General features: G+C 42.9%; 2 protein-coding genes across 6 annotated transcripts in view; one reads left to right on the top strand and one right to left on the bottom strand.

Annotated features, from left to right (window-relative positions):
* STRN3 (striatin 3) overlaps window positions 1–756 on the bottom strand; it is an 85,316-nt gene extending 84,560 nt beyond the window's left edge. For 3 of the 4 annotated variants that reach the window (XM_031024009.2, XM_081829473.1, XM_006729544.3), the window contains exon 1: window positions 249–755. In XM_031024009.2, the coding sequence (XP_030879869.1) occupies window positions 249–530 (282 nt within the window). In that variant the 5' untranslated portion in view covers window positions 531–755. Of the gene's footprint in view, window positions 1–248 lie in introns of all 4 variants that reach the window. The other variant, XM_081829472.1, reaches the window with a different exon arrangement.
* AP4S1 (adaptor related protein complex 4 subunit sigma 1) overlaps window positions 1–12,609 on the top strand; it is a 44,310-nt gene continuing 31,701 nt past the window's right edge. For both annotated transcript variants that reach the window (XM_006729545.3, XM_081829486.1), the window contains exon 1: window positions 1–130. The gene's annotated coding sequence lies outside the window, so the exon portion shown is untranslated. The remainder of the gene's footprint in view (window positions 131–12,609) is intronic.

Raw genomic sequence — 12,609 nt, 5'->3', positions numbered from 1 at the left:
CAAGGAAGCCCGCACCGCGCAGCTAGTAAGGGTTGGGGAACAGGCTTCTGCGGGAAAGGGGGAGGGGGGGCTCTCGGAAGAGCCGTCGCCAGAACCGCAGGCAGGACTATCGCCCCCCCGAGCTGCACAGGTAGGTTCCCCTCGGCCCTCAAGGCCCGGAGCTCCGACAGAGGGGAGTCCCGGCCCCACCCCCCCGGCCGGGAACCCCGCCGCCGCAGCCGTCCCGCACACCGACCCCAGCGAGGTACCTGCAGTTCGGCCCGCTCCACCTCCCAGTGCGCCCGCTCCATCTCGAACCGAGCCCACTCGTGCTGGATGTAGTGCAGGATCCCCGGGATAGTGTACTGCTGCGGCCGCGACAGCTCCGGGCCTGCCGCGGGACCCGCTCCCTCGGCGGCTGGAGGACCCCCGCCGCCCGCCGCTCCATTCCCCCCTGGCGAAAGGCTCATGTTCCCCCCAGGTCCCTGCTGCTGCCTTGGAGGGGCCGCCATCCCCGGGCCTCCACCACCGCCTCCGGCGAGCTCGTCCATTGTGTGTGGGGCCCCGGCCGGGGCGCAGGGCGAGAAGCCGACGGCTGGGGGAAGGGCCGGGGAGGGTGGCCCCGCGCTGGCGGCGGGGCGAAGGCCGGCTGGGAGAGGGGCGAGGAGGGGGTCGTTGCTGTACGCTTGCTGTGGGTCAGAGCAGGGAGCTGCCGGCCGCCGCCATTACAGTCCCTCCTCCATCTGCCCGTCTCACTCACTCACTTTAGGGAAGGGGGGGCCGCGTTGGGAGGGGGGGGAAAGGGGGCAGGGTTGGGAAGGGGATAGACGTAGGGCCGTCACTCCCGCGCAGCATGCCGGGTAGAGAACGCCGCTGCCGCCGCACGCCTAACAGCCAAATAGAGTGCGGCCTCACCATACGCAGGCGTACTGAGGACTCAGCAAGGGTACTTGAGGCGGGGTAGGAGCTCTGGCCCCGCCCCTAGATCCTCCTTCCGACTTGCTCCGGGTGCCTCGCTGCGGGTACTGGACCGTGGCCCACCGACTCTAACTTTTGGGAGCTGGTCGGTCTTGTGCTCCCAACAATCAGTTTTCCTTGCTCAGTCACCAACCCCTCGAACGCCGTTCCCCACTCAAGGGTCTCAGCAGCATGCCTCCCTTCTGAGCTGTTTTAACCAGGCTGGGCGCTCCGGCCGGCCGTAGCCGGTCCCGGATTCCTGACGTTTCTTTCGCATTCCTTGCGTGTTTCAGGATGTCCCAGAGGGTCGGGCCTCTTTCTCTGCTTGTCACTCGCTCTTTGGCTGGTTTCTTAGCACGAGTCAACTCCTGAGGCTTTGGGGATGTTCTCTTTTGGCATATTGCCCGGCTCCTTCTGGACATTGGTGACTGATTCCCGGTCTCCGTTTCAAGCCCGGACTTTGGTCCTAATTCTGTGCTCCCGGTCGCCAGTCGCAACTTGTTCCACTTTGCCTCCCCTCTTCGTTACTCTTCTGGGGTGGGTTGTTTGGCGCGGGGGGGCGGGGGGCAGTTGGAGCAGGAGTTAATGTTTTCATTTTTTTCTTGGGAAAAGGGAAAGTGAAAAACTTTAGATCTTGACGATGGTGCGAAGAGAGAAAGATGACTTTGAAGACTTGTTAGACTAACAATTCGGTGTTTTAGAATGAATGGATTCACAAGTAGGATTCATAGCAGAATCTTTTGATGGAAACAAAATAAAAGCATCGTGAATACAACGTAAAATCCTAGATGAACAGCTGCAAAGATGTTCTCCTGGGTCATTAAATGGTGTTTGAATGAATATAATATACACCTAAAAGACACGTTTAATCTTTTAAGTACCATAGTGTGTGTTTTTATGTGCTTAGGTTGCCAGGAAACATCCTTAATGAACTAGTACGTTTCTAAAGAAAGTTAATATAGCTAATAACCACTTGTTTGAAAAATAGGACAAAAATGTTTAACAATATAATAAGGAAAAAAAGGTTCAATAATTACAGCTATGCAGGAAAATTGCACATAAAATTGATTGCATTAATTTTTTTTCTTCTCTACTACCAGTAAAGTTTTCACTATGTAATATACAAGACCACTCAAGGTATAATTTCAAAAAGATAAAAATAGTACATCTTATTTTAACATGTCTGCTTTACTCTTATTATGTTTAATGGAGAGCGGATTGGACTTGTTACCCATGCTGCCATATTTTATTTGTATATGAAATGAGGTCTTAGGTCACATATTATTAGGAACTGTTTCTCCATATTATTAAGTACTATTTTTCCATTTTATAGTGACCAACATACAATCTGCTTATTTAGTCTTCTTCCTTTTTAAGGGGCCTCATAGCACATAAAATTCCAAAATATGTCTCCAAGAAACATGTTTGAGCAGGTGTAATTGATCTCTGTTATGTTGGCATCAAAAGAAGAACATGTGTACTTAATATTTCCCACTGGTACCTCAAGCTCAAGTAAAACTAGATTGATAATCCTTCTATTTTCCTCCCTATCCACCTTCAAAAAAACACTGTTTCTCTTCTATTACCTATCTTATTAAGTGGCACTACATCCAAACCTGAGAGCTGGCAGTCATTGTAGTACCTGCCTTTCACTCACCCCCACATCCAATCCCTTTCTCAGTACATATTTCATTTCTATTCCTTATCTATATCATATCTATTCCATTATCTTTATTGTTGTGTTAGTTTAAACCTTCTCACCTTACTTGTTCCCCCACCTTCCGCTACCACTGATGCCAGAGTGATCTTCAAAAGGCAGATTTGATTCTATTGTTCCTTGCTTAAAATATTTTAGTGATGGGAGGCCTGGGTGGCCCAGTCAGTTAAGCGTTCGACTCTTGGTTTGGACTCAGGTCATGATCTCAGGGTCATGAGATTGAGCCCATGTGGAGCTCTGCACACTGCACAGAGTCTGCTGGAGATTGTCTCTCCCTCTACCCCTCCCCCTGTGTGTTCTCTCTTCCTCTCTCTCTCTAATAAATTAATCTTTAAAAAAATATTTTGGTGATCACCAGATTTAGAATAAAGCCCCACTTTTAGCATAGCATATAAAGATCCTTCAAATTCTAGATCCTCCCTATCACCTAGTCTACCATCACACCAAGATGGCATCCATTCTTCTCTCCAGGCAAGCTGCACTGATTTTGCTTCCTCAAGAGCATAATGCTGTTTCATTTCATGAGAATTTAGCACATGTTCTACCCCATTCGCTTTCCTTCCCTTCTTCATTCAAAACTCAGTTTGAGTATTCTCTGCCTTCGACTCGGGTCATGATCCCAGGGTCTTGGGACCAAGCCCTACATCAGGCTCCCTGCTCAGTGAGGAGCCTGCTTTTCCCTCTCCTTCTGCCTCTCTCTCTCTCTCAAATAAATAAATAAAATCTTTTTAAAAAAATTTTGAAGTACTCCCTATTTGAAGAATTCCATTTGAGCATGTCTACACTCACTTTCACCATGGTTTTATAAATGCCAATAATGCAGTCCTTGGCCATGTTCTTCTCAGATCACAGCCATGTATCTGCAGCCTTGCAGCCTGTTAGAGAGGTAGGACCCATACCCCTCTATACCCAGCTATTTGCAACTGTACCCCCAGTGTCTGTTATAGTGCAGTCTCTACAAAATGATGAATAACTAAAATTTAGACTAGAATAATAGGTATATTTTTCCTTCACCGCAATTTTTTTTGTAGTTTTAGTCTTTGCTGCCATTATACCAGCCATTTCAAGGTTCAGTGACCGAAACTGCCCTGAGTTCTTTTTTTATTTTGTTTTTGTTTTTTATAATTGACTTTTTACCCTGAGTATTAAAAGAGAAAGATGCCAAGATTTTCTCCTCTATGAGAATATTTTTTACATTGTTGTCATTGTACGTTGTGTCCATGACTCCTGAGGACACTCTGCAGTGAGTTCCTAGAATCTCGTCCTTTGTATGTAATGAGCTTTCCCAGGGAGTATTATCACCTACAACTCACCTAACTGGAACTCCCTCCTGGAACGGTGGCTGAGTCATTTCCTCTCTTCAGTTTACTTTTGAAACTTCCTATTTGTTCTATCTTTTCATCAGTCCTGTTCATCGCTCCTCCTCTCTCATTGATTCTCTTAGTTTCCGTATACTGCTGATGATCTTCAAGAGCACCTGTTCACATTAAATATAAATTTAGAAATTTAGAATTTTAGGGTTTTTTTCCCTTTCCTGTTAGCTAATCTTAGACACCTGTGTGCTTATTCTATCTGACCAAAAAGGGATTCGTCATATTTGATGTTAGTATGTTATATCAGTAGAGGTATGTTAAAGAATTCCAGGCTTTTAAATAAGTCAGGAGTAGTTGACACTAAGATGTCTTCTTCCCAGTTATTGCAATACTGATGTACAAAGAGTTTTGACCCTGCCTTTGAGAACTGTATGGCTCCTTGTAATTACTCACCTGAACATCCAGTTTTACACCTTGCTGACTATAAACCCGACATCATTCTAACAAAGAGCTCAAACTGGTTCACAAACACTGATCTAGTCATCTTTTTGCATCATGAGGAAAGGTTGCAACAGGTACAATTATCTCCATGGGGAGATGAGGAAGCTGAGATAAGAGTTCTGGGTCACCCCCTCAGGCCATTAGGAAAATAGGAAGTGGGTCCTACTCATATCAGTGAGTGTATATGTTTATTTGGAAACAAAGCCTCCCTTCACTATTCTTCCTCCTACTATCCTATCAGTGGCTCAATATCACTATCTCTGGTTCATTTGCACTTTTGAAATTATTTTTAGGGGCGCCTGGGTGGCTCAGTTGGTTGAGCGACTGCCTTCGGCTCAGGTCATGATCCTGGAGTCCTGGGATCAAGTCCCACATCGGGCTCTCTGCTCGGCGGGAGTCTGCTTCTCCTCTGACCCTCCCCCTTCTCATGCTCTCTCTCTTAAATAAATAAAATCTTAAAAAAAAAATGAAATTATTTTTAGGTGATTTGGGGGTGATTTAGTCACTTGGGGAAATTATGTAGTGTTTATGTAGTGTTTACATTTATAAATATAGAGAACAAAGGAGGAAGATCTTTGAGAAGACCTGGCATGTTTTCAAAAACCAAAGGAGCAAACTGTATAATGTAGATAGAACAGAAAAGGAGACAGCCCTGCCCTACACCATGGTTTAACCTGCCAAATAGGATCAGATATCTACTTCTCATTACAGGAGTTGCCTGTGGCTAAGAAAATCGTAGAAATACATGCAGGACACTTGAACTATTCAAATAATATGTTGTGTGGAAAAGAAAAGGAAAAGGACCTTCAAAGGTTATAGAAAAATAGGTACCAAAACCTTTAGGAAACTCAGCATGCTATATAAAATTCTAGTTCAGGTTCATTCCTGAATTGTCTTCTGGGTAATATGAGTCAGAAAGCAGTATGCTTTGATAATATTGTATAATAGCTAACTCACAAAGATGTCACAATTGAAGGGGAAAAAAATTGCCTGGAGCAGAGTCCCTCCTGGACATTGGCCAAAAGTGAACAACCAGGTCCATAAACATGAGAACCAAATGACTGGAAAATGTGACTGAATGGGAAATTGCCAAAACTTTCCTAGGTAATAATTTAACAATCTTGGAAATGTGGTTTGTCTCCTGTTAGAGCAACAGTGGAGAATGTTCAAAAGAATGATACCAGACACAGACTCTTTGCCTGGGAAATCTATGCTAGAGAGTGTTCTCTGTGGAGAATGTTTCAAATTTGGCAAAAATTCACAAAAACTTCTGTGGATTTTTTTTATAACAACATGTTTTTTTTTTTTTTAAAGATTTTATTTATTTAATTGAAGAGAGAGACACAGCGAGAGAGGGAACACAAGCAGGGGGAGTGGCAGAGGGAGAAGCAGGCTTCCCGCCGAGCAGGGAGCCCGATGCGGGGCTCTATCCCAGGACCCTGGGATCCTGACCTGAGCCGAAGGCAGACGCTTAACGACTGAGCCACCCAGGCGCCCCTATAACAACATGTTTTTAAATGATGGTTTTGTCTTTCTATTAATAGACTTACCTGAAGAACATGACGACTACTCCACAAAAAAAGATTGAAGAATTCATTAGAGCATTTTAAAATAAATCCTATTCTCCTTTGCTCCTTTTGTTTCATAGGTTTTTTTTTTTTTTAAAGATTTTATTTATTTATTTGAGACAAAGAATGAGAGAGAGAGAGCACGTGAGAGGGGGGAGGGTCAGAGGGAGAAGCAGACTCCCTGCTGAGTAAGGAGCCCGATGCAGGACTCGATCCTGGGACTCCAGGATCATGACCTGAGCCGAAGGCAGTCGCTTAACCAACTGAGCCAACCAGGCACCCTGTTTCATAGGTTTTAATATAGTAATTGGATATTCTAAATCATGCTGTGCATAGACTTTTTCTATTTAACTTTTTATTTTCAAAAATTTCAATCATGGGGGCACCTGGCTGGCTCAGTCAATAGGGCATGCAACTCTTGATCTCAGGGCTGTAAATTCGAGCCTCATGTTGGGTGTAGGGATGACTTAAAAATAAAATCTTAAAAAAAAAAAAATTCAATCATGCAAATATAGAAACAAAGTCTTATGAACTACATTTGCAACAGTTATCAAGATTTTGCTGTTCTGGGGCGCCTGGGTGGCTCAGTTGGTTAAGCATCTGCCTTCGGCTCAGGTCATGATCCCAGGGTCCTGGGATCGAGGCCCGCATCGGGCTCCCTGCTCAGCAGGAAGCCTGCTTTTCCCTCTCCCACTCCCCCTGCTGTGTTCCCTCTCTCGCTGTGTCTCTCTCTGTCAAAAAATAAATAAAATCTTAAAAAAAAAAAAAAAAGATTTTGCTGTTCTGGGGCGCCTGGGTGGCTCAGTCGTTAAGCGTCTGCCTTCGGCTCGGGTCATGATCCCAGAGTCCTGGGACCGAGCCCCACATTGGGCTCCCTGCTTGGCGGAGAGCCTGCTTCTCCCTCTCCCACTCCCCCTGCTTGTGTTCCCTCTCTCACTCTCTCTCTCTCTCTCTGTCAAATTAAAAAAAAAAAAAATCTTTAAAAAAAAGATTTTGCTGTTCTTAGTTCATCTATTCCACCTTTTTTCTGCAGCATTTATTTTACTATTACAAAAATGTATTTAATAAAGAAGTTTAATATAAAAATATTTGCAGCCCCGATATTCATATCATCGTAAAACTGGCTTATTGGAGAGGAGACAGGTAGAAGCAATTGATTCCTGTGGTGAACAAGCTTTTGTTTATACTTGTTCCAAGGCTTAAATATGATGATACTATTTCCTCATATTACCACCTTTTTGTATTGTTCTGTTGCCCACTGACTGCCATCTCGATGCGTTCATTTATCACAAGTTTCATAAAGTTGTCCAGTCCCTCAAAATTCTTTGGACATGTCTGCCACCATTTAACTTCAAATACAACTTCTTGTCCCTAAATTTTTCAACTTGGGAGGGTGAGCTTTGCTCATGACATTATTTGACAAGCTCAAAGAGGCCTTGAAACAGAATTCATGGTCTCCCCCACACTCCCGTGGCAGGCCCGGTAATATTTTAAAGTAAATTCCAGACATCATATTATTTCATTGGTACACATTTCTCTAAGTATCTTTAAAAGATCAGGACTTTTTTTTATTATGTTATGTTAATCACCATACATTACATCATTAGTTTTTGATGTAGTGTTCCATGCTTCATTGTTTGCATATAACACCCAGTGCTCCATTCAGTACTTCATTGTTTGCGTATAACACCCAGTGCTCCATTCAGTACGTGCCCTCTTTAATACCCATCACCAGGCTAACCCATCCCCCCATCCTCCTCCCCTCTAGAACCCTCAGTTTGTTTCTCAGAGTCCGTAGTCTCTCATGGTTCGTCTCCCCCTCCAATTTCCCCCCCTTCATTTTTCCCTTCCTGCTATCTTCTTTTTTTTTAACATATAATGTATTACTTGTTTCAAAAAACATACCACAATACCAATGTCACACCTACAAAGTTAATGGTAATATTTTAATATAATCTAATCCCCAATCCATATTCGGTTTCCCCCAATTGTCTCAGAAAATTTTTTTTAGGAGGTGGTGACTTCAAATTAGGATCCTAACAAAATCCAGATATTTCATTTAGTTGATATGTCTTTAGGTCTTTTCTGGTTTTCCTTCCTGTCATCCCCACATTGTCATGCCATTTTGTTGAAGAGACCAGGTTATTTATCCTATAGAATTTCCCACATTTGGCTGATTGCATTTTTATGGTATTATTTAGCATAGTCCTTTCTCCTCCATATTTTCTTTAAACTAGAAGGTTCTGGATGGAACCTTTCCTTGCACATGGGCAAGAGAGACCCCGCCAGGCCTCCTCCCAGTTCTCACTGTGGTTCTTAGATTCACTTGTGGGGCTCTCATTTCAAGGCGGGGAGAGGGGCCCCTTCCTTTGGATGATGAGCTGGTGATTTCTGGATTCTTTGGCTTTTTTAACTCTTACAAGACCACATTTTCAAACCTCCACTTCTGCCAGCACAGCTGTGGTCATCTCGCCTTTTTTTTTTTTTTTAAGATTTTATTTATTTGAGACAGAGACAGAGAGAGCATGAGCGGGGGGGGGGGGGGGGTGTTACTGGGCAGGGGAAGAGGGACAAGCAGACTCCCCACTGAGCACAGGCTCGACTGGGGTCTCCACCCGGGGCTCAACCCCCAGACCTGGAGATCACGACTGGAACCAAAATCGACGCTTAGCCAACTGAGCTACCCAGGTGCCCCTGTGGTCACCCCATTTTTGTGGCTAAGTGTAGTTTGACTCTACTCATTCTAGAGTTCCGGGACCGTTTTTCACCTGGTTTTTGGTAAAGGTGTTGCCTATAGACTTGGATTTTTTTTTTTTAAGATTTTTTTTTATTTATTTATTTGAGACAGAGAGAACGAGAGAGAGAGAGAGCACATGAGAGAGGGGAGGGTCAGAGGCAGAAGCAGGCTCCCCGCCGAGCAGGGAGCCCGATGCGGGACTCGATCCCGGGACTCCAGGATCATGACCTGAGCCGAAGGCAGTCGCTTAACCAACTGAGCCACCCAGGCACCCTAGACTTGGATTTTTTTTTTCCATCCTTGCTGCTATCACTGTTTTTTTGTTTTTGTTTTTGTTTTTGTTTTTAAGATTTTATTTATTTATTTGACAGAGCAAGAGATAGCGAGAGCAGGAACACAAGCAGGGGGAATGGGAGAGGGAGAAGCAGGCTTCCCGCCGAGCAGGGAGCCCGATGTGGGGGTCGATCCCAGGACCCTGGAATCGTGACCTGAGCCGAAGGCAGACGCTTAACGACTGAGCCACCCAGGCGCCCTCTATCACTGTTTTTTATGAGTGGATCCTGGGAGCTCCCAAAACTACTCTGCTGCTATCACCTTGCATCTCTACACTCTTGGCATTTTAAAGTTTTAAGTTGCTTGCTATTTAACCTAAAGTTATTTATTACAACCTGATATTGAAATGGCTTTATTTACAGGGTTTTAGAGGGGAGGGGGGAGGAGGGATTGGTTAGCCCGGTGATGGGTATTAAGGAGGGCACGTACTGCATGGAGCACTGGGTGTTATACGAAAACTATGGATCGTGGATCACCACATCAAAAACCAATGATGTATGGTGATTAACATAACATAATAAAATTTTTAAAAAAATGAAATGGCTTTATTTGACCACTATTAAGTATTCGAGACATTTTTGCTCTTCAAAGATTGTGAAATATAAATGAGTATAAATTTAAGTATGAACATCCTTTGGGCAACATTTGGGCCAGCTCTTGTCTGACAGTTTTAATATCCTATTTACATTTTCAGCGGGAGCTGTAACATGTTGCTACACTTTACTGTGAAATTCAGAAAAGCAAAAGGTGCTCCTGGGCAGAGGGCACCCAGGCAGGCCACCTGAAAGGCCCCGCATTTACCCTGACATTTGATCTGAAAGAGAATGATACTAAATTCAGATATGTGTCTGCAAACTTGCCTTGGACAGCATTTGCTGGGTATGCTTTATTTATTGGAAGTGGAAAGGGAGATTAGCTGAACTCACTAAGAGGGCAAATCAGGCGTAGGAATTTTGGAAGTTTAGGTCCAATTACAAACGTTAAGCATGCTGTCGCAAATGCAGTAATACGAGTTTTACTGTCCTAAATTTTCTCATGATCTGACTGAGTCATTTCGGAGGCATTTTAGGCTCCATGTTGAGATCGACTAAAAAGTAAATAATCTCCTAGAATTGCATCTTTTGTTACATGCTCCAGGGTCAGATTGAAACTGCCAGAATACGCACGTTAGCCAGTAAAAGCTTTTGCACAGAGGGTACAACTGGCCCCAGCTAGATTTACACTAGTGAATGGGAGTGGAATTGTGCGTCCCTGGTCATATTACGGCCATCACTGCATTACCGGTATCTTGAGGCAAACCTGGAGGGAAAGAGGCTATCTGGCATCAGGTCCTTTCTCCATCATTTTACTGGGTGACCTTTGGCAAGTGACTATTCACATCTATAAGTGAGGATAAAAACAGTCTCCAACTCATAGAGCTATTATGAGGATTAAATGAATGTAGGTAAATGTTCAGAACAGCACCTGGCTGTCTAGTTAGTACTGTGTTAGTGCTTTCTACTGTTATTATCGCTCTTCATGAGTTGCTGTCAGGTTACGTTCACACATCATATTCCAAAGAGCAAATACTGCCTCTCAGGATACAGCCGAGAAGGTCTTTCACGACCACCATCAAACATCGGGAGTATTAATTACTCATTTGAATTAGCGTTCATTGTGGTAGTGTCACTAACAAAAAAAATAGATCCTGTTGGGTAAGTTAGCTGATCCCCAAACTGAAGTGTAATGCAGTAATGTTTGTTTCATTGCTTCTTCTCTTTAGGGTGATGATCTGCAAAAAGGATTTGTTATTGGAGCTGTAATTTCCAAGTGATATCTTCAGACCCTGAAAATATTGATGTAGCTTTTGCTATGCTTGATTTTAACTCAGGACATACTTTATTTCATTAAGAAGATCTTAAAATAAGAACTTCAATACATTGCTGTAGTTTCATAGTATGATTTTCTTGTATATTTTTTAGGAAAAAATTAATAGTAATTAATTTTTCCTTAAGTAATATGAGCATTAGAGTTAAAAAACTTTACAATATTGAAACAGATTAGTTGCAGATAAATTATGGAATGATTATTTTATAGAAGCATTTTCCATAATTCCAGTATTGTATTTAAATTCAATTTATAGTCAACTTTTCAGAGATATATTTTTCGTAAAGTGAGATTCCTTTGCATCCCAGTGATGTTTTGTTTGTTCCTTCTTTGACACAAAAAAATAGGAACCATCCACAAATCAAATTTTAATTCCAAATTGCTTTACTTTGATTTGAATTTAAAACCTGTAACATAGCACTTGACACTTTAAGACACTCACAGGCTTGTCATTCAAATCCTAATGTGATGTTATTAGATGACTGCTCTTCAGAAGGACAAACGAAGAAAAATCTGTCTTTGTATGGCTTTCACAGTTTTCCTTGGAAATCAGATGCCCAGCAAAAATTAACAAGATCTGTCTAACTGGGGCTCCTGTGTAGTTCAGTCATTAAGCGTCTGCCTTCAGCTCGGGTCATGGTCCCAGGGTCCTGGGATCGAGCCCCACATCGGGCTCCCTGCTCCACAGGAAGCCTGCTTCTCCCTCTCCCACTCCCCCTGCTTGTGTTCCTGCTCTCACTATCTCTCTCTGTCAAATAAATAAAACCTTAAAAAAAAAAAGAGTAGTTTCCTGAAATAAAAGCATATCTGTAAAAAAAAAAAAAATCTGTCTAACTTAAGAAATACAGAAGTTAAATTTATGAGAGTCCAGAATATCTGGTTTGAAATATTTCCCATTTGAGGGGGAAACTTGACTGACCATTTTACAGAAATGGGGAGTAATATATAGTACTCCTCCTTATCTTCTGGAGTTCCTTCTTATTAACACATTGTAACATCAGAATAGCAAGTTCTGGGAGCATCCCAGCCATGAGACTACTAGATCTCTGCTCCCCACTCTCTCTCCTCTAAAACTAAGATATTAGATGTCTTTGTTAGCCCAAAAATTCAATAAAGATTTTTAGTCAGTAAGCACAAGTATTTAATTTGTGTGGCTAATTTTAACCGAACAATTAAGAGTAAGAATACCCACGCAGGGGTGTTTTCTTCACTATTTCTAACCCATGCCCATGTTTTGTCAAAGTAAAATAATACCCTATTTTAATGTTATTATAAATTTCAAAATAAATTATCGTTGATGTAAAACCCAATAGAAGAAAGATAATTTGAGAAGAAAATCTTTGTTTTGATTTCAAAAGATACGTATTGTTATCTCCATTGGTGGTAATGGGAAGGTTGAGTCCCATTATTTATCCCAAAGCAGCTTTTCTATCCTCAGTGGAGGGTAAGATATCAACAACAACAACAGCAACAACAACAGGCTCCTGTGAACTCCAGCCATTAACAATTTGTATCTTTAAACTGTACACACCTCCCACCACCACCAGACCTGATAGTCAATACCTCTCTGGCAGATGACTGATGGAGAATCTATCAGTCCCCCACTACACACACACACACACACAGATGACTAATGAA

This window comes from Leptonychotes weddellii, chromosome 9 (assembly GCF_054177405.1).
Source record: "Leptonychotes weddellii isolate Sample4059 chromosome 9, ASM5417740v2, whole genome shotgun sequence".
Lineage (NCBI taxonomy): Eukaryota > Metazoa > Chordata > Mammalia > Carnivora > Phocidae > Leptonychotes > Leptonychotes weddellii.
Note: the sequence above shows the minus strand (reverse complement) of the source record. Positions and strands in the feature narration are given on the sequence as shown.